The sequence below is a fragment of the Calidris pugnax genome, unplaced genomic scaffold (assembly GCF_001431845.1).
Source record: "Calidris pugnax isolate Ruff unplaced genomic scaffold, ASM143184v1 scaffold28, whole genome shotgun sequence".
Lineage (NCBI taxonomy): Eukaryota > Metazoa > Chordata > Aves > Charadriiformes > Scolopacidae > Calidris > Calidris pugnax.
In genome coordinates this window covers 112,805-134,036 of record NW_015090842.1, presented here as the reverse complement: position 1 = coordinate 134,036, position 21,232 = coordinate 112,805, and the positions used below count along the sequence as shown (strand labels likewise).

Genomic DNA, 21,232 nt, shown 5'->3' with positions numbered 1-21,232 from the left:
GCAGAGCTGTTCTCATTGTTTGCTAATATGTTACAGTATCTTGTTTCCTGCATTAAAATTACTCAAAATAAACAAGAGGAACTTTTGAATTAGAAAGATGGCAAAACTTACCAGCAAGACTGTCAAGATGCTTTTGATCACACTACTGAAAGAACAAAGCAGCTATCATTTACAGTATCACATTCAACAGGCCACACTGAATGGACAGAAGTAACCTAAAACCAGATCAACTTCATTCTCAGTTTCTCAGACCAAACACTAGCTATCAAAATATTAAAGACTGACAAAGTGGGAATCAAGTTGAAATCGAAAGCACAGTTAAAAGGAAGAGAAGGGCTGATATATTTTTTTAAATTTTAATTAAAATAACCAACTAAAGCTTAATTTCTTGCGTATCTGTCTTCTCCAACACCATCCGAGTTACGTAACAGTGAATACATTGCCACAGAAATTATTCATGGCACTAACAATTTTGCAGAGGTAACTTCATCATCCTAAATACATTACACAAGAATATTAGGCAACTGGCTTAGCAAATTCAACTAGAGAAGCTACTTCTATCATCCTGCAGCTAAAAAGAAATAAACGAAACTTAAGTTCTTGTATATTTCATTTTGCATGTACTTACATGGAAAAGCAATCCTAACAGAACATATACAAATGACAGGTTTCAATTCATTTGAAGATTTGTGATTATAGTCAGACGCATGAAAACAGCAGCTCCACGTGCAATCAGGTTAAAACAAAAGCAAAAAGAAGGCTAAGAATGACTAAGGCAGGCAATGGAGAACAAAACAAAACTGTAATTGTGTCATTACACATCAAGTGTCTATTTGCCACAGTGTTTTGTCCCAGTTGAACTGTTACACCTGCTGTTTCCCTACCACCAGTTGGTAAAAACACCACTTCAAACAGAAGAGCTATAGGGTTTGGGGAAAGACTAAAGGAAGAGAATATTTGTATACAGAATGACTATCTTCTACAATTTTGATGGCTGAAATAGAGACACTCAATTAGGAAATGGGAAAAATTATGACAGAGGTCCACAAGCAGTCTTCAGCAACCATCCAGTGTGAGAACTGAGCTATCCCCTCAAGTAGACAGAGCAGGGATGGCTTCAAAACACAGAAAAAAGTATTTCTTCACACAATATGATTTTTGACTACTGAATTTCTTAGTGCAGGAGAAATGTCAGAAGTTGACATAGGTTCCAAAATGCAACTGAAATAATTCAAGTAAGGAGTCCACAGAAATCATCTTCCTCATGAAGACCGTGAGCAAAAATTGCTTGCGGCCAAAATAATATTCTTGGAATGTATTGCTACTTTTTTTAATGTTGTTCTTTAAATGGCTAAAACCAGCTTTTGCTTTTAAGTCTTACAAGGTGACTTACTTTTCAAACAAAAATTACAGATTTATCTACTGGCAGAAAAAATCACCTTACTTTATATTTAGATGCCAGAAAAGTCAAAGAACAAAAAAAAAACCAAAGAAAAAAAAATACACACAAAAAAACCACCACGAAAAACCACACAAAGGAAAACGCCCTGCCCTATTTCTTTTTTTTTTTTTTTTTTTTTCCAAACTTGATTAGGTGATCTGGCTGTCTTTTGTATGCATCACAACGCAGAGCAAGACCAACATACAGCTACATTAACTATTTCCTTAAGTACTTTTATAACAATTACAGCTTTGCAAGTACCTTTACTCAGGTGAAGGCTATAATTAAGCTCAGTTGTAGTCAGGTTCCCAACAGCACTAATTTTCTTAACCATAAACAATTACAACTGTTTCTGTCACATGGCAGTCTTCCCCTGGCATCCGCAATATTCTTAGATATTCAGAAAGAAGCGGCTTCATTATGCTAGTACTAGAAAATCTGTAACTGTCAGTGCAAATATACTAATACAATCCTTCTCCCACTCTTGAAGTAAAGGCATCCCAAGGTTTCTTGAAAGAACAATCCCCAACAAGCAACTATATTCCTCCTAGTCAAGAATAAAACAAAAATTTAGGCTTCTTAAAGTGAATCTGTAAAGTTTCTCTGTTCTAAATCACCATATAGTTATGTTGGGGAAACTAATGGGCTTTAAACTCTACATATATAAAGAGATTGATACCAGATTAATTTATTGTAAGTATCCTTTACATTACTACTTCACTGCAAGAGGTTCTGGATGTGCCCAAGTCTAACAGCTTGTCTATTAAATATTTATTATTTGTTTACTGAAAGATGGTATATTAAAAGGCAAAGCCTTAGGGCTAAAAAGACAAGATTTTATTGTTCATTTGTAAAGGAGAAAAGAGTTTTAGGTAAGTGAGAGGGAATGAAATAAAAGCATTCGTGAAAAGCGAAAACGTCAAACTGAAAACAAATACTGAATCTACTACCCCAGTGCTTGTTCCACAATAGCTGTTACAGCAGTTAGTTCTACACTGAGCCGCACTGTCCAACATCACATACCAATCAAAGTATTTCCAGTTAAGTAACAAAAAACCACCACTGGAGCTGAGGCATCATTTCTTGATGCGGAACTGACAAATGTGATGACTGCCAACAAACCGAGACTGTAGGAAAGAGGGATATGGTAGAACAACTGACAGGTGATCAGGATTTATGAAACTTCAAAAAATTACTGTTGCTAACACAGCAAATTCACTCAGGTAAACCAGAAGCTCTGTAATTACTAGTAAATTCAACTTCTTCACAGCCCAAGTTCAATCTTCAAATTTTACTCTCTGAACCGTACACATACATATGTGCACATCAAAGACAACATTTTTAAAGTGAAAGCACTGGAAAATCTACATAATGTTCTTGTACGGAATATGTCTTCTGTTCACTATTTTCCTCCTAAAATTAAGGACAGTTCTGCAACCTATGCGTTTAATCAATTTTAGTGGAAGTACTCATGCAAGAGACACTATTTTGAAGCATAATTCCTATCAGGGGAAAAGATCATTCTCCAAATTACTCATCACTTTCTGTTCCACCGTCTTCTGAGGAGTCAACCAATTCTTCAGTTACTGCAGCAGCGCAATGCAGTTTTTTAGTACCTAGGAGTAATTAGAGTAACATTTATAAAGCAAGAAAAAAACAAGAGCTTCACAACAAATATGCCGTACTAGTAAAAAAACCCAAACCAAAATAAAAAAGCACACTTTAGACAACAGAGTAGACCAAAACACTAAAAACTACTCCAAACTGCTTTTTGTCTATGCCATTCTGACAGAAAAATACCCCACTGCTGACATTTTGCTATTAGAAGTCCTCTCCTCTGTTTCCAGAGAATTTGAGCAAACCAGGTAAGTGTCACATGTATGAAATAAATGAGTATTTCAGATAAAGCCTTTGCAAAAAAATGAGGATTGTACTCATTTTATGCATTCCTTACCAACTGGAAAAGGACTTTTATCTTCAAAATCTTCCCAGTGTTCGAAATCAAAAGACACATGAGGATTCTGTTGACAAAAACATTGCTTGAAGTATCTGCACTGATGCACAGTGAATACATTCACAACACTGAATAATTCACAAAGTTCCACTTCACCTTGTTCTTCAGTAATTTGCACCAAGCTCCTTTTTTCTCTTTCATGAGAACAATGATAGCCTCTTTATCCTTAATCACACATGTAGACTTTTCCGGTAGTATATATTGATATAGCTCCATGTCAGCCAAATAAATTTTGTCTCCTGAAGAAGCACTACATTGTAAAAAGTTTAAAAGAATTAAATGCAGCTGACAATCAAATATTTTATTATATTTAAATTTCTTAAGCTTACCTGAAAACCACCTTCTCTTTAGAGAACTCACATTTGTCGTCAGCTACACTTGCTATTTTTACCTTCACTGTAACAGACTCTTCATTTTGAAACCACTTTATTTCTGGATAAAAGCTAAAATAAAGAAAGTTTAATCAGATTTGTTCCAAAATAGGAAACAACTGAGTTTTAGACAAGCTGTCTCACATACAGCCAGAATTTTTCCATCAGGTTACAACCAGCCAGCTGAGTTTCAGCATCTGTAGGTGTACCCAACCATAAAATATGTAGGTGATCGGTGACAGCTGACATGGTTTCCCTAAAGGCAAACCATGTTTGAGAAACATGGTGGCCTTCTATGAAGGGGTTACAGTGTTGGTGAATAAGGAAAGAACAACTGGACTTGTGCAAATCATTTGACACCGTACCACACAACACCCTTGTCTCTAAACTGGAGACACACAGGTTTGACAGATGGACCACTCGGTGGATAAGGAATTGGCTGGATGGCCGCACTCAGAGTTGCAGTCAACAGCTCGATGTCCAAGTGGAGACCAGTAATGAGTGGCGTTCCTCACAGGTTGGTATTGGGACTGGTACTGTTCTCAAATTATTTATCAACGTAAACTGTCCTATCCGCAAAGCAAATGGGCCATAGTTGTGTTGTAGACATTCTCAAAATAAAATCAGATTACCATTTTAAAAAAAAAATTTTCTTTAAGAACGGAATACCATTAAGGGGAGACAGACAGAACAGATTCATTGCATTAAATACCAATATGCAGATTTAGACCTCAAATAGGACTGTCTTTGGCTAAAACATAATCCAGGCAAGTGCAAGTCAGAGGTTATAACCATGGACTGAGCTCAAAAAGTGTTTTTATTCAGTTAGTACTGAAGATTACGTCTCAAAGATTACGTAATTTCAACGGATAGAGTTAGCGCCCAGGAGCAAGCAGAAGAACAAATTAAATTACTTAAGGAATTCACAAGATGTCATGTATTCTCTCAAGCTCAGCACCGACATAACTGAATTCTACCTGTATGATACTCTCATACATTACAAAACAGATACTCTCAGCAAGAATGATTGTCATAGAATTGTAGAATTCACAGCTCACACAGAATTCACACAGTTCACAGAGAATTCATAGTTCACACTAAAAAGCAAGCATGGGAACAAATCACTCCATTTTTGTACCATTTATGCTGATGCAGGGTAGACTCTTCTGCTTCCTTAGTTTGAGCTACACCATCTAAAAATAAGAAATCCAGAAAGGTATTTTATACTACAGAAACCAAATACTTACAGAATACTCCATTACTATCATAAAAATAACTGGGTAGCAATCAAATTACTACAGCAAGAATATATTTGGCATTCATATTGAGTACTTCCTATATGGAAGATTTAATAACGTTAATAATTTCACTGAAAATCTTAGCTAAAAACAGTATCAATTATAAAATTGATATAATAAAGTTAAAAAGGCCACCAAAAATACACAGTTATCCAGGTCAGGTAAAGGTTTTTCCAGTTTCAAAATACTATTTATTTGAAAACCGAAGCATGTGATTTTAGAAACTGCCATTGATGTTACCATCGCAGCTTGAAACATGGCATTATAGTCACTCTACTACACCAGGAAAAAAAAGCCTTCCACGATAAGCACTCCAGGATCTGATCTGACTTTTGTCTGCTGCAACTTTTTAATCACGAAGCTTTTATCACTCCAAACTCACATGCCAAGTGCTGTCAGATCATTCTCTTTTCCCCTTCTAAGACCAACAAAGCCATGTGCTTTTAAGCCTCTACTGACTGAATGCCATATCCCTGAGCACGAGGTTAGAAAGGAAAAAAAGAAAAAAAAAAAAAAAAGGTTCAATTTTCTACTGAATCTCCCAGAGAACGATGCTGTTATTCACCTCATGTTTCAACAGATTTCAGCTTCCTTAAACCCTACGGCCTTTGACAGCCAAATGCTTGTCCTCTCTACAAGAGCAAGCTCCTGCTCACACATTCCATTCAGATCCAAACAATTCTGAGTCTCTCAAGGATGGAATATTTCCCAAACAGTAATATAAATTTGCTAATATGGCTTACTCTCATGGTAAGATTTGTTACTTATTGTAAATATTAGCTATATGGCCCTATTCTGTATACCCAGGAAGTCTGCATTGGACAAAACAAGTTTTAGGTTGTAATTAAAGTTAAGTGTTTAAATGTCAATTTTAAGATTTTTGGAAATGATGAAAAAATTTACCACATGGGTGACTCCCCAAAGTAATTTTAGAAGAATTACAGTTTTCAGGAGAACGTTCTTGTATTGATGTATTCTGTGGATTGGACACATTCTCTGGACCAGCTGTATCCTCCATTTTGCCTCTGAACACAGAAAAAGGCATTTGTAAAGGGTTTAAATACATTTAATATTTAAAGGATTCCTAATCATAGTTGGAAATCCTTTTGAAGTCTTTCACACTAATATATACAGAAATACAATAAAATGTACTTCTAGCAAACTATAAATCTCACCACAGGGTTTTTGAACTTCAATAACTCAGTAAGATGCATTTATACAGAAATCACAAGTTAGCAGAACATCTAAAATTCTGATGGTACCAGCACTTCCTTTGAATCACAAAATTTATTTGCCTTTCTGGGTGTGACAAAACTAGATGGGAAAACGATTCCCTTTCACAAAGGATTCTAGAAGGTTCGGTGGCTCTTTGGTCATATTTCATTCTGACTTGGAAGAAGTAAAATTTTCAGAATACTCAGAAGTTCTTCAGTTATTAGTTAGAGACCTCTGGCTTTGCAGCTGTACAGCCAGGGGCTTTGCTGACTGGACTCAAGATTCAGGAAACGCTGGACTAGAGTCAGTCTCCTGAAGAGCTCAGAGACAGGCACCACAAGTCCCTGTTTGTGGCAGCCTCGCCAGTCTCCATTAAAACATTACTGAGAAGAACACAGCACTAGGTAATTCCTGAAACGCTGAGTCATCTGTCCAATGAAAAATACTTTCTTCCATTACTTCCAATAACGTAGTGGTGTAAGAGAACTGAAAGCACTCTAGTAAGCCATCACCTAATGTTTTAGTCACATAAATAAATACTAACTTTTATAAGTAATCCACATTGAAGATTCAGTATTAAATACCTGTTCAGTCACCTTTCTTCAGAACTAACACAACTTACTAATTTGCCTCCAGACTAATTAAGGTAAGATGAAAGTAATTTCAACCTTAAATGAGAGATATCGTTAACCATTTCCATATTTTAAAAAAATGCATATAGTTTTTCTGATTAATTCCAAATCAGAATTGAGGCTAGGTAAAATACAGCATAGCAAATTCAACCTACAGTATTTTTTTCAGAAACTTTTCAGAAACTTTTTTTTTTTTTTTTTTTTTTAGAACTTATACCCATAGACCACATCATCTTGGAGATGAAGATGCAAACCACTTTATTTCCAGGACAAGAATGTTAAGTTCCTGTTAGGAATCTCAATCTAAGATAGAAATGGACTATGGAGGGGTTTAGGCTTCCTCATCCTGATGACTGGCTAAGTCACAGAAACAGCCACCTTAATTAACTTGCCCAACCCTGAGCCAGCACATACAGTGCCCATCATGATATTCCAGGGATCTTTTTTGTTTATGAAGCTGTGTTTACTCTCTGAAAGAAAATCTTTAAGATTTCTCTCTTCCTTCTAAATATTAAAAAAAACTTGGTTGCTAAGACAAAAGCATTTAAATTATATTTTCAATAATGGCTCTCCAAACTCAAAAATAAGTGCCTAAAGAAACTCTTGAACAAGATGCCACACAGAACCCAGAACACAAAAAGCTACAGGTGTCTTTCTTGCTCATAATAATTTTAAATCAAGGGTCCTAGGATCCAGGACAGACCACAGCAAGATGTACCATTCCACCACATGTAGTATTTACTCACTTCTAGAAATTTACAAAGCAAGGAAAAACCCACAAACCATACAGTGCTGGTACTGTAAAAAACATCACGTACCCATACTCATTGAAAGGATTAGGTTTAAATTAGATTAGATGTAGATTTATATTAGCTATCAGGAAGAAATTCTTTGCTGTGAGATGGTGAGACCCTGGCCTAGGTTTCCCAGAGATACTGTGGCTGCCCCATCCCTGGAGGGATTCAAGGCCAGGCTGGATGGGGTTTTGAGCAACCTGGTCAGGTGGGAGGTGTCCCTGCCCAGGGTAGGGGGCTGGAACCAGATGAACTTCAAGGTTCCTTCCAACCCAAACCATTCTATGATTTAGGCCATGCATTTAAAGAAAACTAAGTTTTCCAGCTTGAACTCTGCAGTTGTACAAACACCAACAATATGCTCTCCTGTACTCACTGGTACTATGTACTGACTGGTAAGAATTCAAAAAAAGCCACTGATCATAATGAAAGATAACAATTTCAATTCAGATTCCATATTTTTATATAAACTTGACTGTCTGCATCAGATATGAACTTAACATTTTCTGGAGTTGATATTTTTCATTCCATGATGGTTATGTGGCTAAAGAATAGTTAAAGGAAAGCAGATATATCACAAACATATCTCTGTGTTTGAAAACCACATTCCGTAATATTAAACATGAAAACATCCAGTTAAAATTAAATACTAGATTCCTTTTCTTAGCAAAGTATATGCTGAAAAGAATTTGTAAATACTTACAAAGGCTCCAAGTTCTTTGCATGATCTAGTAGTTTCATGTGTCCGTACAACTTCTGAAGTTGTGTTATATGTTCTGGATTGTCAGTTCCCAGACCCGTAGACAAAATCTCAGATCGAACATTGTATTCATTGACTGACACCTTCAAATCTGAAAGCCTGGTAACCCGGACCTTGAATTACAAAACATACTAAATGGAAAACACAGCTCATAAATAGTTCTTCTCCAGCTTTAAGCTGTTCTTTAAGTAAAATTTTACACATACCCCCATTCATTTATACCTGTAAGCCATTTGTTTTGTCTGGTTTTCAGACAGGAATATACCCATGTCTTTAATTGTTTTCAAAATATCACCGTGTTTTTCATTGTGGCAATGGCTCAGGTAATTAGTAGCTAGTCCCACCTAACAGAACCAAGATGACAACAAAGTAAACAATCCTAGCCCTAATTATACAAATTACAGACAAATACACACCACATAGTTAAAATAACTCCTAGACCCAAATAACTTTGTAAAACTGCTGGGAGAGGGGGACACAGTAAGAAACAAAAACAAAAGCATGGAAGTCAGAGAAGGGTTGAGATATGCCATTTAGGAACACAAGCTACTGAAGAGAATTACTTCCAGATCATTTTCCCTTTCCACTTTATTTTTCAGCCAACTGAAATGTATCATGCTATGGAGAACATAGCATCATACATTCCAAAGTACAGGAATAACTTATTGTACTCTTTGACAAGACCAAGCAGCCACATGAGGCACACCATGATCCTGAAATAGAGGGAGGCCCTTCTGATGAACTGGTCCAGACCATGGAGAAAACAAAACAAAACAAAACCAAACCAAAAAACCCCACCACCCCACAAAATCAACCCCCTCATGAGCTACCTTTGATCAAAATTCTTTACGAAACTCCTTGCTTGTAAAATGTAGTTATCTCTTAACAGATATAATGAAGATCAAACTAGCTTATTCATGCCATTGGCAAAGGCTTAAAAGCCATCTTATTTTTTGTCCTTTGATGTAACTGTCAGAATAGATTCCTGCCTTTCAAAAAATCTCCTTTCAAGTAAAACACAGGCCTAAGGCAATCTCCTACCTGTAAAGCTTTGTGAAAATAGGAAAATACTCAGAGGAAACATCACTGCATGGATGAGTATCCCAGGTTGAGAGACACAGGACTGACTTTTCTTCTAATGCTGGGGAAAATTGCACTTTTAGAAGACTCTAGTGTCTGAATTTGTGAAAATACTTACTTTATAGCCAGCCAGGCTCTTCGGGATTCAAGGTTAGTGTTTTTGAGCCTTGCCAGGTGCAGGGACAAGGAGGAGCAAGGCCTGGGCATTTGACCCAGGCTGGCCAACAGGATTATTTCCTACCATGAACGTCACATTCAATATAAATTAGAAAAGTTTGCCACATAGCTCTCTCTCTCTTGATGGCAGTGGTCCAGACAACTCCTTGCCCTGGCGCCAGTCCCCTGAGGCCTTCCCTTCCTCCTGAAGCCATTGTGCTCACAGTGTCTGACATTTGCTGTCTACTGCTGGGAGTGCACAGCTTCCTACTGATATAATGGGCCGAGTATAATCCTTGTACATCTTATATCAGTATTGGGATTAATACTAGTTCTTTAGTATTATTGTTAATTATTTAGCCTTAGTCCATTAAATCTATTTATATTTCAACCCTTGTGTTTCTTTGTGTTCCCTGATTCCCCTTTCCAGGTAGGGAGGGGTGATTGGGTGATAGAATAATTGTCTAAACAACAACAGATTGTTACAGGTACTCTCCAGTTTTCCCCTGGCTATCAACTTCCAGTCAGCACTACCAACAGGAATACTTGGTCCAGGCCAAGGTCCCTGCCCATGGCAGGGGGGTTGGAACAACATGATCTTTAAGGTCCCTTCCAACCCAAACTACTCTATCATGAACACGAACACCCATTTGGCCTATTCTGATTAAGAAAACTAAGGAAAAAAAGCGTAAAGGCATTTAATTTGAAGAAAAATTTAGACTAAAACTAACTCTATACTTGTGGAAGAACTATAAAAGACAGTGAAGATTTAGAAATATAAACAGAATAAATTAAAGTCTAGTTTAAGAGATGTTAGATATCAGCACATAATCTTGGAGGACCAAAGTTTCATTCTTTCAGAGGAATGTGTGACAAACTACAGAATTGATTTTATAAGACAAAACCCCAAAAACTAGTACTTCCAAGACATACTTTTGTTACTAACTTTGTGGAATAGTCTGGATGACACTTTCAATTAATTTGGTGCGCAACTACTGGTGCATATTCAGCTCTGCAGATTTAAAGGTCAAATTTTACTCAGTCATGTATTCCATCTATATACAAGCATACACATATTTATCACAGAATGGTTGAGGTTGGAAGGGACCTCTGGAGGTCACGTCCAACACTCTTGTTCAAGCAAGGTCAGCCACCCAGGACCATGCCCTGATTGTTTCCGAGTATCTCCAAGGATGGAGACTCTACGACCTCTAGGCACATGTTCCAGTGCTCAGACCCCATCACAGTAAATTAACCAACAGCATTACGTGAATACCACATAGAATAAAATTAAAGTTGGAACGGACAGAAGGAGAAAGAAGAATGGCTGCTCTTGTTATAAAGTGGTATAGATACAAATATTTTGTAAAGCTAGAGTTCTATACCTACCATTGGGTCAACCCAAGCTGTATTTCCCAAGGTATGTACTATTTTTGCTTCATGTAGTTTTCCTTTAATTTTGTGTTTAATATAATGAGTTACCTAGCAAAAAGAAATTTTCACTGTACTTGAGATGCATGCCGACATACTCTACAATTATTTTAGTTATAACGAAACAGTCCTCTGAGCTTAACAATGAAAAGGATAATCAATAAATAAAACCAGTTTTGAGTATACTAGTGAAATACTCCGACTTCACTGTAGGTTAAAGAAGGTATTATTAGCCTTTAAGGAAGGAGCTTTCTTTATGGAAAGAGTATTTCAAACATAGGTCAATTTACAGAGGCTACCCTTCCCCTATTACTCCCCACAGATTCAAAAGCAGAAATAACTTGCTCTGGAAGAAGCCATTTAAATAACAGAGAAGAGAATACCATGAGTTTTACTTTGTTGATTTGTAGGAAAATAAACAAGAAAGCCGACTTCTGACAATCTGCCCCAATAGCAGGTATTTATTGATAATACTAATAGGCAATGAAAACCAAGTTCGCAGTTTGTAACTGTTGTCTTGCAGAAAAACAACACACAAATTAAAGAACATACAGAAAATATAATGAAAAACCTGATAAATATTACCTTTGGGTTCCATTCAATTTCATTATCAATGGGTTTCACTCTACAAACTACAAATTCCACAGCCTGAGGCGGCAGACACTGAAACCTTGCAGGTAAGTGAAGTAGCTGATAGCTCTGAACTTGACTTGTTCTGCCTTCATCTATATATTTAATTTTGACCATGAAAAACAAGTTTTCTTCTTCTTTGGGGGAAATCTCTACCACCTGAACCCTTCATATAATAAGAGAAGAAACATAGACTTATTATTCAGACATTCAATTGTAAAACGGTTTTTATTCTACTCTCGTTTAAAAAAATTATTTTCATAGCAAAATATCTAACTGTGTATGCACACGTGAGTAGTCATTCTGTTTTTTCACTAAAGAGCATGTAATAGCTTTTTAAAGCATGATTTGAATAACAGTGATTTATTGCTGGCTTCGGGTGTGGGTTGACTTTTCTAACTAAACAGGGAAAGTTTTAAATTGCTTTGTATAAAAAGTGCACATCAATTTTTAAAAAGCCAACATTTTTACCTGTGGAAAAGTGTTTTCTCACATAATCCATAAACCGCTAACTTCTCCACGCTTTTAACAGAAGTTTTATTACTAGGTTTCTTAAAATACTCATTAATTTCTTCAGCAAGAGTTGTATATTGGTCCTTTTGCTTATCTACTATTCGACCAAAGTAGTTTGTTGCACTTACAATGTGGAGAGGTAGTATCTGAAAGCATAAAAGGAGGGCTGGATGATTTCTTAAATTAACAAAATATGAGTTTTCATATTCAAGATTACCTACCCCTTTACAAGCCCAAAGAGGTGACAGTGATGCTGCTGCATGCACACATTTCAGAAGATTATGAGTTATTATTATTATATTATTCATAAAATTATGAGTAACACTGACTGTCCGTAGTCCAGTAAACAACGGACAGAAATTTATAGAGCAAGAACAGTTAGGTCTCAGTTGGTGGTATTCCACTTAAATGCACACCAGTGAACTACAGTATTACCTGCCAAGCTGCTATCTACTGAGGCATTCCACACCTTTCAAGCTTAATTCTAAGCTTGAATTCTCCAACTGAATTCTAAGCTTAATTCTCCAAACCTGCAGTGTGTTCTAAACTCATTGGGGAAGCACGAGACCTTCACTCTTTTTGCACTCTAATTACTTAAGAGAAAAAAAACTATGAATATACTACTATCAACACCAACACAAAACGCTGTGTGCATTCCACCCGAAGGAATGCTGCCTGAGATACAGCCAGGCACACGAGGCCAGACAGGATAGTAAGAGGACCAGAAAGGTAATTTCCACTTAATATAAGTCCTAAAAATACAACTTGAGATTCTTAAAGGAAGGAAACATTATACTGGGTTCCAAACAAAAAAGGAAGTGATCAAAGTGATAACTGATTTGTAAGACAGGCACTAGGCTCTGCAGTCAGCAGAAGCAGATGAGGAAATGGAAGAGGCACAACCGCTGTCTTGAGTGCGCCGCAGGTAAGTGCAAGTTTCCAGTAGGAGCATCACGAAATCTGTCCTAGTGTCAGGCACTAAAACCAGATACATGTAAGTTGTCGAAGGCTTTGAACTCATTCCTACCAGCAAAAGCTTATTTATTAGGCAGAAATGTAGTGACACAAAGGAATCCATCCAGCTCTTATTTTCTGTTCTCACAATCTCTGACTTTTAGGAATGCGTAACACCCATTAATTGCATGACTAGAATTGCATGAATTCTGCAAGAAACAGGACAGGAAGAAAGTGGAAGCAGCTCATCCAAATGGAAGGCATCCGACACTTCTTAGACCCAAGTGCTAACTTTGAAAAGCAGCATCAGTGTCTACACACTTGCCCTCACCAATCATTATCCAACAGGGAGACAAGAGAGACTGTACAATATTGTTGTATGGGAAGACATTCCAATATAGAAGGGACTGAAAAACCAGGTGAAGGGAGGTGGAAATACGAACTGTTACTGGGATGTGAAAAACCATCATAGCAAAGTCAGCCCAATAACAATAAAGGTTTCATCCCTATGAAACTATTAAAAAAGTCCAATCGGAACAGCACTCTGTATCAAAACGGTTTTCAAGAAGCGTTGACATCTTAGTAGGAAATAAATGTTCCATCTAGAAGATACGGGAGGAGCTGTATCCTATTTTCTGTGGATACTGCAAATACTCGTTTGAAATGACAAGGCCAGAATATGCTGATTTTTCAACAAGTTTGCACGAACAAGTCTGCTAAGAAAAAAAATCATCACTTCCAACAAAACATGCATCACCTTCCACTTCAACTTCTATTCACTCCAAAAGATTAAGCTGTGTTTCCTCTACAGTTAATATAATTGATGTTTACAGGAGTGTTTGTTAACCTGCTAGTTTTGGTACAGGGTCTCAATTTATAGAGGGAATGAATAGACAGAACAGAAGCCCTCTTCCCATAAAACAAGAATCTTCAATACAGCAGAAAATCTGGGGTAAACCCAGAATCAACTGGCACGCTTATTTATGCAAGGGATAGATGAAAAAAGCTAAAAAATAACAAATACTCAAAAGATAGAGTATACATACCACAGAAATATTGACTTAATATGAAAAATTAAGTAATGTGTAAGTAGCTATTTAAGATCTGCTTTCTTGGTACCCAAAACCAAGGAATATAATAACTTACTGTCACACAGGCAGGTGTTTGTGTAACTTTATCTGGTATATTCTGAGGCACATCTATTTGTAAATTTATTTGATGACGATCTGGACACGCTGTTCTATTCCTACGTATTAAAAAAAACACAATGGTTTTAGAAAAAAGCCCTTTGTTTTCAGATGTAAACTATTTTGATGTGACTTAGAACAGCTTCAAACACTAAAACACCATCAGCCCTCAATATTGTTTGTCTCAAATAGCACAAATGACCCCGGGGATTAGACAGAAACAGCCAAAAACCTCTTGGTGGAAACCTCTTCAGGAACTACTTATGATCCAGTTACACACAGCTCAGAGAAATCACCATCTACTTACCTGCTCTGGAGGGACAGGAGAGGACAGGGCATAGAGTAAAGCACAAGCCTTGGCAACTATGATTAGAATACTAATGAAAACAATGGCTTAAAGTTCCCTCAAGTACATCTAGGCAGGAGTTATAACTAATCATGCTATTATGTCAGATTATGTATGATTGGTCTCCATAAAAAAGTGAATATTTTTGTTTTCATAAAGGTACCTAAGAAGTGCGAAACAGATGCAACAGTAAACAGAAACAAAAAAAAAAACTCTCATGAGAAAAAGATGGTTTGAATAGAAGTACCCAACATGAAAACTCATTGAGGAAATAAAAGCAGTTATCATTCAGGGCACACAATGCATTCCTGTGTCAGTATGGGTGTCAAGAAAACTTGGTATTTCCTTACTTGCAAAATCCAAATGCTTTAAGACAGGCACACAGTGGCCTTGAAAATTTCTTATCTTCTTCAGCTTCTAGCACCTTGGCAGTAAAATCATGCAGTTCTGGTGGAATTTCAGCTCCTCCATGCTGCAAATAGCACAGGATCCCAGGTGCATGACATGCACTGTTTTCTGTTAGCAGAATGACTGATCTTGCCCTTGCATATTCCTGATCTACAGAAGAATCCTAATAAATAAATAAATAAATAAATAAAGTCTCCTTTTTAATAGCTTTTATGTATCTACCACTTAATAATCAAATGTAGTATTAAAGATTTACTCAAACCTCTATCACATTAGAGAAGTTGTCAGACATGCTGCGTAGACGTTGACCAAAGATTCTTGGAGCGGGAAGACTGTAATGTATCACGCAAGTTGCATCTGTAATTCCCAAAGACTGCATGCAGTCATCTGTTAAAACTAAGCACATGTTTTACACACACATATAAGGTAACTGTAATATTCAAGCATGTGAAATATTACACCACATTAGCAATGGCTGTTTCCTTCTCCCCATCTATTGACTTAATAAAAAGGTCTTCCCAATACACTTACATAAAGCATTGTATTTCTTCAGTCAATAAATTTCATAGGCATATGGCAGACAGCATTTCATGTTAGTCTGTAATAATCTAGCATCATTCTGTATCTCACATCAGTATCACAGAATAAAAAAGAATTGCCCACAGCCAAGTACTTCACAATACAGAAAACATTTGAAGTAATGCAGGAATGCTAACACTTTTGTATGAACGTACAAGCAGATGTAATTAAGTCAATCTTCTTGCTTTTCATGTATAAAATGGAAAAAATTGAGTTTGAAACTGGCTAAGAGTCTCTGCTACTGCAAACAACTGGAAAAGTAAGATTCTAATAGAACATACGGGAAATTACTACAATAAATCTTCAGATTACCTAAATTATTTCAACTGAAAATATCCTCTGTAGTAGTAGACAATTATGAAACACAGGGAAATTCTTTGAAAGTATTAGTAGTTCTTTTAACTAATGCATCAAAAAAATCCTCCTTTGTTTCCCCTAAGTAAGATTTTCCCTCGCAGCAGTGAACCCTGAAACCCAGGAACCACAACCACCGCCACAAAAGAAAAGAGACTAGCTGTAGTACTAATAAGTGAAGGGATAACTAGAAAGAATTCACAGGGAACTGACCCTGTGGAAGCGATGAGATAACCTAGTGTAAGTATTTTGCGTAGAACGCGAGTCACCATGAAGACATAATCACAACCAGACAAAAAGAGAATACTCACCTAACACAACACGAGTGCCAGAACTGTATTTTTTTGTCCACTGATTTAAGATATACTTGAAATCAAACTCACTCTCTTCATGTATTTTCAAGGAAAATATGGAGTTGCTCTTCAGTGCCTGGATGACAAAGGAAAAACTTTTACGTTCTCCCAACACAGCAATCACTGCTATAATAAACAGTCTATCTTATTAGTATCTAACATACCTTAGCTACTGGGAAGAGAGACAAGGGAAAGAGTTAATGAAATTTAGATTGTTATATGAAAATAAAAATAATTGAGATTACAGAGATTAAGTTTATTAATTTTCTGTATAAAAAGAAAACTAAATAAGGCTCAGGTTCCTATGGGTTAATACATTAAACAGACATTTTAAAAAGTACAAATTCCATTTGAAGCTTTTTCCACTATTGAGGTGGTCTCTGTTCCAAATGGATTCTATCATCCAACAACATGCAGGCTGACCTTTCAGTCTCTCAGAGAAAGTGTTAAAAACCCTTTAGTGGCTTACTTTTTTTCTTCTACCTATTAATGCTAGTTATGGGATTAACTCTTTCTTGTGCAAGTACCAGATCTACCCATACTTAACTTACATCAATGCAGTATTCTCAAAAGGCTTTATATATTTGTCAAGTTCAAGGTTCACAAATTAATTACTACAAAAGCCTTGGTTATTTGGTAAACTGTCATGTCTAATGAACTAAGTTAACATGTAAAATATTTTTGAAGATAGTTGAAGCTGGTGTACATAACGGTTACTATCAACATTTTCAATATTTCTTTAGCACCAACATTTTTTTAAAGTGGGTTGGCTTTGATATGCTTAAGAAATTAACCCTCAAATATTCAAGGAAAACGTGTTAGAAAGCATCAAGACAAAACCAGATCTGTTTCCATTAACAACTGTGAAAGACTAAACATTCCAGATATTCTAACATTTACATAAGACAACTCCTTAAATATTTATCACAAGACCTATTCCAGCTTTTTGAAGGCAATACATTCCCATGTTTCAGGACTGACATATCTCTTATGACATCTGAACAATCCAGCACACATCCTTTGGCTATCACCAAAGGTTTTAATTCCCATATCCTCATAGCTTGCCTCCTTTAGCAATATCATTCCCATCATCCGCATCACCCTATCCAAGCTTGACAGAATTGTTTCCCAGTCAAATCAGATTGCACTCCTCTTACTTTGCACTGTTGGAGGACCAGACAAGAGTGAATGACAGTACAGAAGAGATTTTTCTATTGCTATTTTGTTATACAGATATATATATTCATTGCTATAATATCTGAAGAAAAAGGTATTGTAGGAAAACTCCTTCTAAGTCTCCACCTCTGAAATGTTGAGTATACAAACCCACAGAAAAATGTGTAAACCTGGAGCATCCCCTATTGCAGGCAATTTTTAAGAAGTTTTATGCTAGTTTTTAAGAAAATACATATTAAGCGTGTCATCTTTCCCCCATGCCCTATGACTTGAAGCTTAACTAACTTCAGGTAGACATTCAAAGGATGACAGAAAAACGTTTCAAATCAGAGAAACAGCCTTCTACAAGTTCAACTGCTCCAGAATAGAAAGCAACAGAACAGAACTTTTTAACACAGTGGGTTAAGTTCTCTCCCCCATACAACTTGTTGATACAATAAAAAAAATAAAATTAAAAGAACAGACAGAACATTTATGGGAAAAAAGTCAGTTTGATTCAACTCAAAGTTCCAACCTGACAAAACATAATTAAGAATTTAGTAATGAACGCATTCTATGCCAGGTGTTCCTGTCAGTTCAGCTTTCTTCTAGTTGGCAAAGAAGCAGGTTGGAGTTATTTTTAGCAGAAATAATTAACTTAAAAATTCACACTCCTTTATTATCTCTAAGCCAAGGTATTTTAGTTTATCATACCTTAACAACTAAAAGAAAGTTCTTACCTATGTAAATTTAAATACTTTACCTTATGAACCATTTCTGCTTCATTTACTGAATTAGTGAATACCAGTACCTTCTGAAGATTATTGTCAGTAAAATCCAGTATTTTGAGTAACATACCAATTCTGTCACTGTTTGTGCAAGGTTGCACAACCTAGAAGTAGAGAAAAAATAGAGAGCTGATAATTTTCATGATCTGTGCACATTTTACTATACAATTCTTTTTAATAAGGACTAAGAATTGCTATGTAATACCAAAGAGAATCCAGCAAATGGTAGCTCCAGTAAGTGGCAGGTGTTCTGTTAAACATACAGAAAATACAACTCTCACAGAAGGTACGCATGTAGGATGGCTTCTAGAAGCATACTTTAAATCTAACACATAATCCAAATCTCATGTTAAGATTTTTCATTCATTTAAGTTTGGCATTTTCAAGTACCATTAAAAAAGCTTCACAATCACAAAAGCATACCGCACCACCTGAAATACTCTTATTAATTGTGCAGCAGGACAGAAATAGGACTTCTCACAAGAAGCGGTGGTTTTTGTTTTGTGTCATGTTCAGAATGTCTAGTCTTAGAAGTGTCCCAACATTCTCAATCCCAAACTATTACAGTTTGAGACACAGAAGAATTCAGATCGTACAACATTTTTGTGTTATTTTCGTCAGGGCTACACCACATTGACAGGAAAGTAAATGAGAAGACACCTAAGAACGTGTAATAACTGTCTGCAAATTTTAGGTCAAACTAAGTCAGTATTGTGTGGCACACAGCACTAACCCAAGTATTTTACTATCTCTTGTCTTGGGATAACTTACCTTGTAGTTCTGCCATTAACAATTGCAAAAACACTATGACAAAATTCTGGTCACAAACTATACCATTTGCAAATACTGCAAATTCAGATTCATTTGCGCTAACAATGAAACACTTGAGGGAGTATGTTTGTCTCAGTCCTACAATACACAATAAAAGACCTTCAGCTCATTCAGCTATTAACTTGCACAGGTCTAAGTCACCTCAGTTCATACACGGGAAGTGCACCCGCACAGTCTGAGTTAGGATCGCAGCACTACCCACTTAAAATAAATCAGTAGCCATGTGTACTGACCTCGATCAGTACAAACATCAAAATATCTTAGTAAATATGTAGTGACATAATCCCCCAATTTTTACCTGTTGCACATTTCCATAGATGGAAGCTTCTTCCACAGCTGTTATCACAATGTAAGGATCATTCATAAACTCCTTTATCAAGCGTGCTATATATTTATTCCAACAAGTTCCAACAGCGATAATCTGATGTAGTGAATACTCCCACTTCTCAGTAATAATGGCTTTCTTATAACAATCTAATATAGTAAAAACCTATGAAAAGAAAAAAAGGTTTTTTTTCTATCCTCTTACCCAATTCCAGTGAGTATGTAACAACAGTGAAAAGCATACTGTGTTCAGCACAATGTTTTTTCCAGTCACAAAAACACCACTGCAGCAAAACACAAATTTCACATCCCAAAACAAAGTGTTTGGTTTGTGCGTTATTTGAACTACTTCTGAAGAAAGAGGAAAGCAACAAGACAGTATGAAGGAACAGTATGTGCATGCACACAGGATCATAGAAAAGAAGCCAAACGTGCCAATCGAGTAACTTGCCAAAAAAAAAATTATGGGGGTGCCATAAAATCTTTTATAAAAAAATAAAAAACACTAAGACAGAATGAATATATTCCTGATGACACCACCTTATGTAAGTGACAAGCAGTCCAGTTGTGGAAGAACACCAGGATTTCTGGCAAAAACTATCATACTAAGAAGTATTCTAGGGCTCTGACACAATTCCAAGAGATCTCTCTCAACCTGGCACTAAACTTACCCATAGCAATATTTTTAGCAATATAACACTTCTGTAACAATGCTTTAGAAGAGTTCCAATAGTCCAAACATTATTTCACTGAATTTTTAGAGTTGGAAGGGACCATAGAGATCATCTAGTCCAACTCCCCTGCTGAAGCAGGATCGCCTAGAGCTTGTCAGAGCACGTTACTCAGGAGCATCCAGGCGGGTCTTGAAAATCTCCAAAGAAGGGGACTCCACAACCTCCCTGGGCAGCCGGTTCCAGGGCTCTGTCACCCTTACTGTGAAGAAGTTTTTTCTCATATTATCAAATGATCACTGCCATCTGGAGTGGATTTTTTTTTCCCAATCAAGACTGGAGAAGCTGGAAAGATCCTACAGAAATAGCAGATACATGCACAGTATTTTACAAACTACCTTTCCCAGAATCTTCATATGGTATACCTGCACCATGTCTCAAGAAATACAGGAACACAACAGACAGAACAGCCTGGACAGAAAAACCAAAATGTTTCACTGGATAGCATTTAATCTAATTTATGACTTGAGATCTGCTGCTACAAAGGCACATTTCATAGCTCCACATATAGTGAACCAGGCAACCTATCTCCGTTAAGAAGTTTATCTAGCTTTTCACAGTTAGAAACATAACCCTTTAGTCTTATCGCCAAGTTTTAAACAGGTAGTAAGTTAATGATTTATAGTGATGATGTAATATGCTGTAATACTAACAGAAAGCATCTGTCCTATGAAGCCTCAAAGCAGCAATAAAACAAACCATGGAATTTTCTCAAACTTGAGTTATAAGACATCACTTAAGAAGTGATACAATACTCGCATCTTTGTCAACATGAAGCTTAATGCTGTTCCTCTTCTATGATTCTTTGGCTTGAGATCAGCTTCTCTGTTTGTCTGCACTGACATTAATACACTAACACCCAAGGGAAGTTTTTACAATTGCTTCCA

General features: G+C 36.5%; 1 protein-coding gene across 1 annotated transcript in view; it reads right to left on the bottom strand.

Annotated features, from left to right (window-relative positions):
• Positions 1-1,809: 1,809 nt before the first annotated feature.
• TDRD12 (tudor domain containing 12) overlaps positions 1,810-21,232 on the bottom strand; it is a 37,310-nt gene continuing 17,887 nt past the window's right edge. Inside the window, exons 16-31 of the mRNA XM_014942227.1 lie at positions 19,589-19,780; positions 18,435-18,563; positions 16,475-16,592; positions 15,493-15,626; positions 15,173-15,393; positions 14,436-14,535; positions 12,294-12,481; positions 11,778-11,988; positions 11,151-11,243; positions 8,469-8,638; positions 6,028-6,149; positions 4,965-5,019; positions 3,785-3,898; positions 3,552-3,705; positions 3,396-3,462; positions 1,810-3,057 (exon numbers count right to left, since the gene is read on the bottom strand). Of these exons, the coding sequence (XP_014797713.1) occupies positions 2,972-3,057; positions 3,396-3,462; positions 3,552-3,705; positions 3,785-3,898; positions 4,965-5,019; positions 6,028-6,149; positions 8,469-8,638; positions 11,151-11,243; positions 11,778-11,988; positions 12,294-12,481; positions 14,436-14,535; positions 15,173-15,393; positions 15,493-15,626; positions 16,475-16,592; positions 18,435-18,563; positions 19,589-19,780 (2,154 nt within the window). The 3' untranslated portion in view covers positions 1,810-2,971. The remainder of the gene's footprint in view (positions 3,058-3,395; positions 3,463-3,551; positions 3,706-3,784; positions 3,899-4,964; positions 5,020-6,027; positions 6,150-8,468; positions 8,639-11,150; positions 11,244-11,777; positions 11,989-12,293; positions 12,482-14,435; positions 14,536-15,172; positions 15,394-15,492; positions 15,627-16,474; positions 16,593-18,434; positions 18,564-19,588; positions 19,781-21,232) is intronic.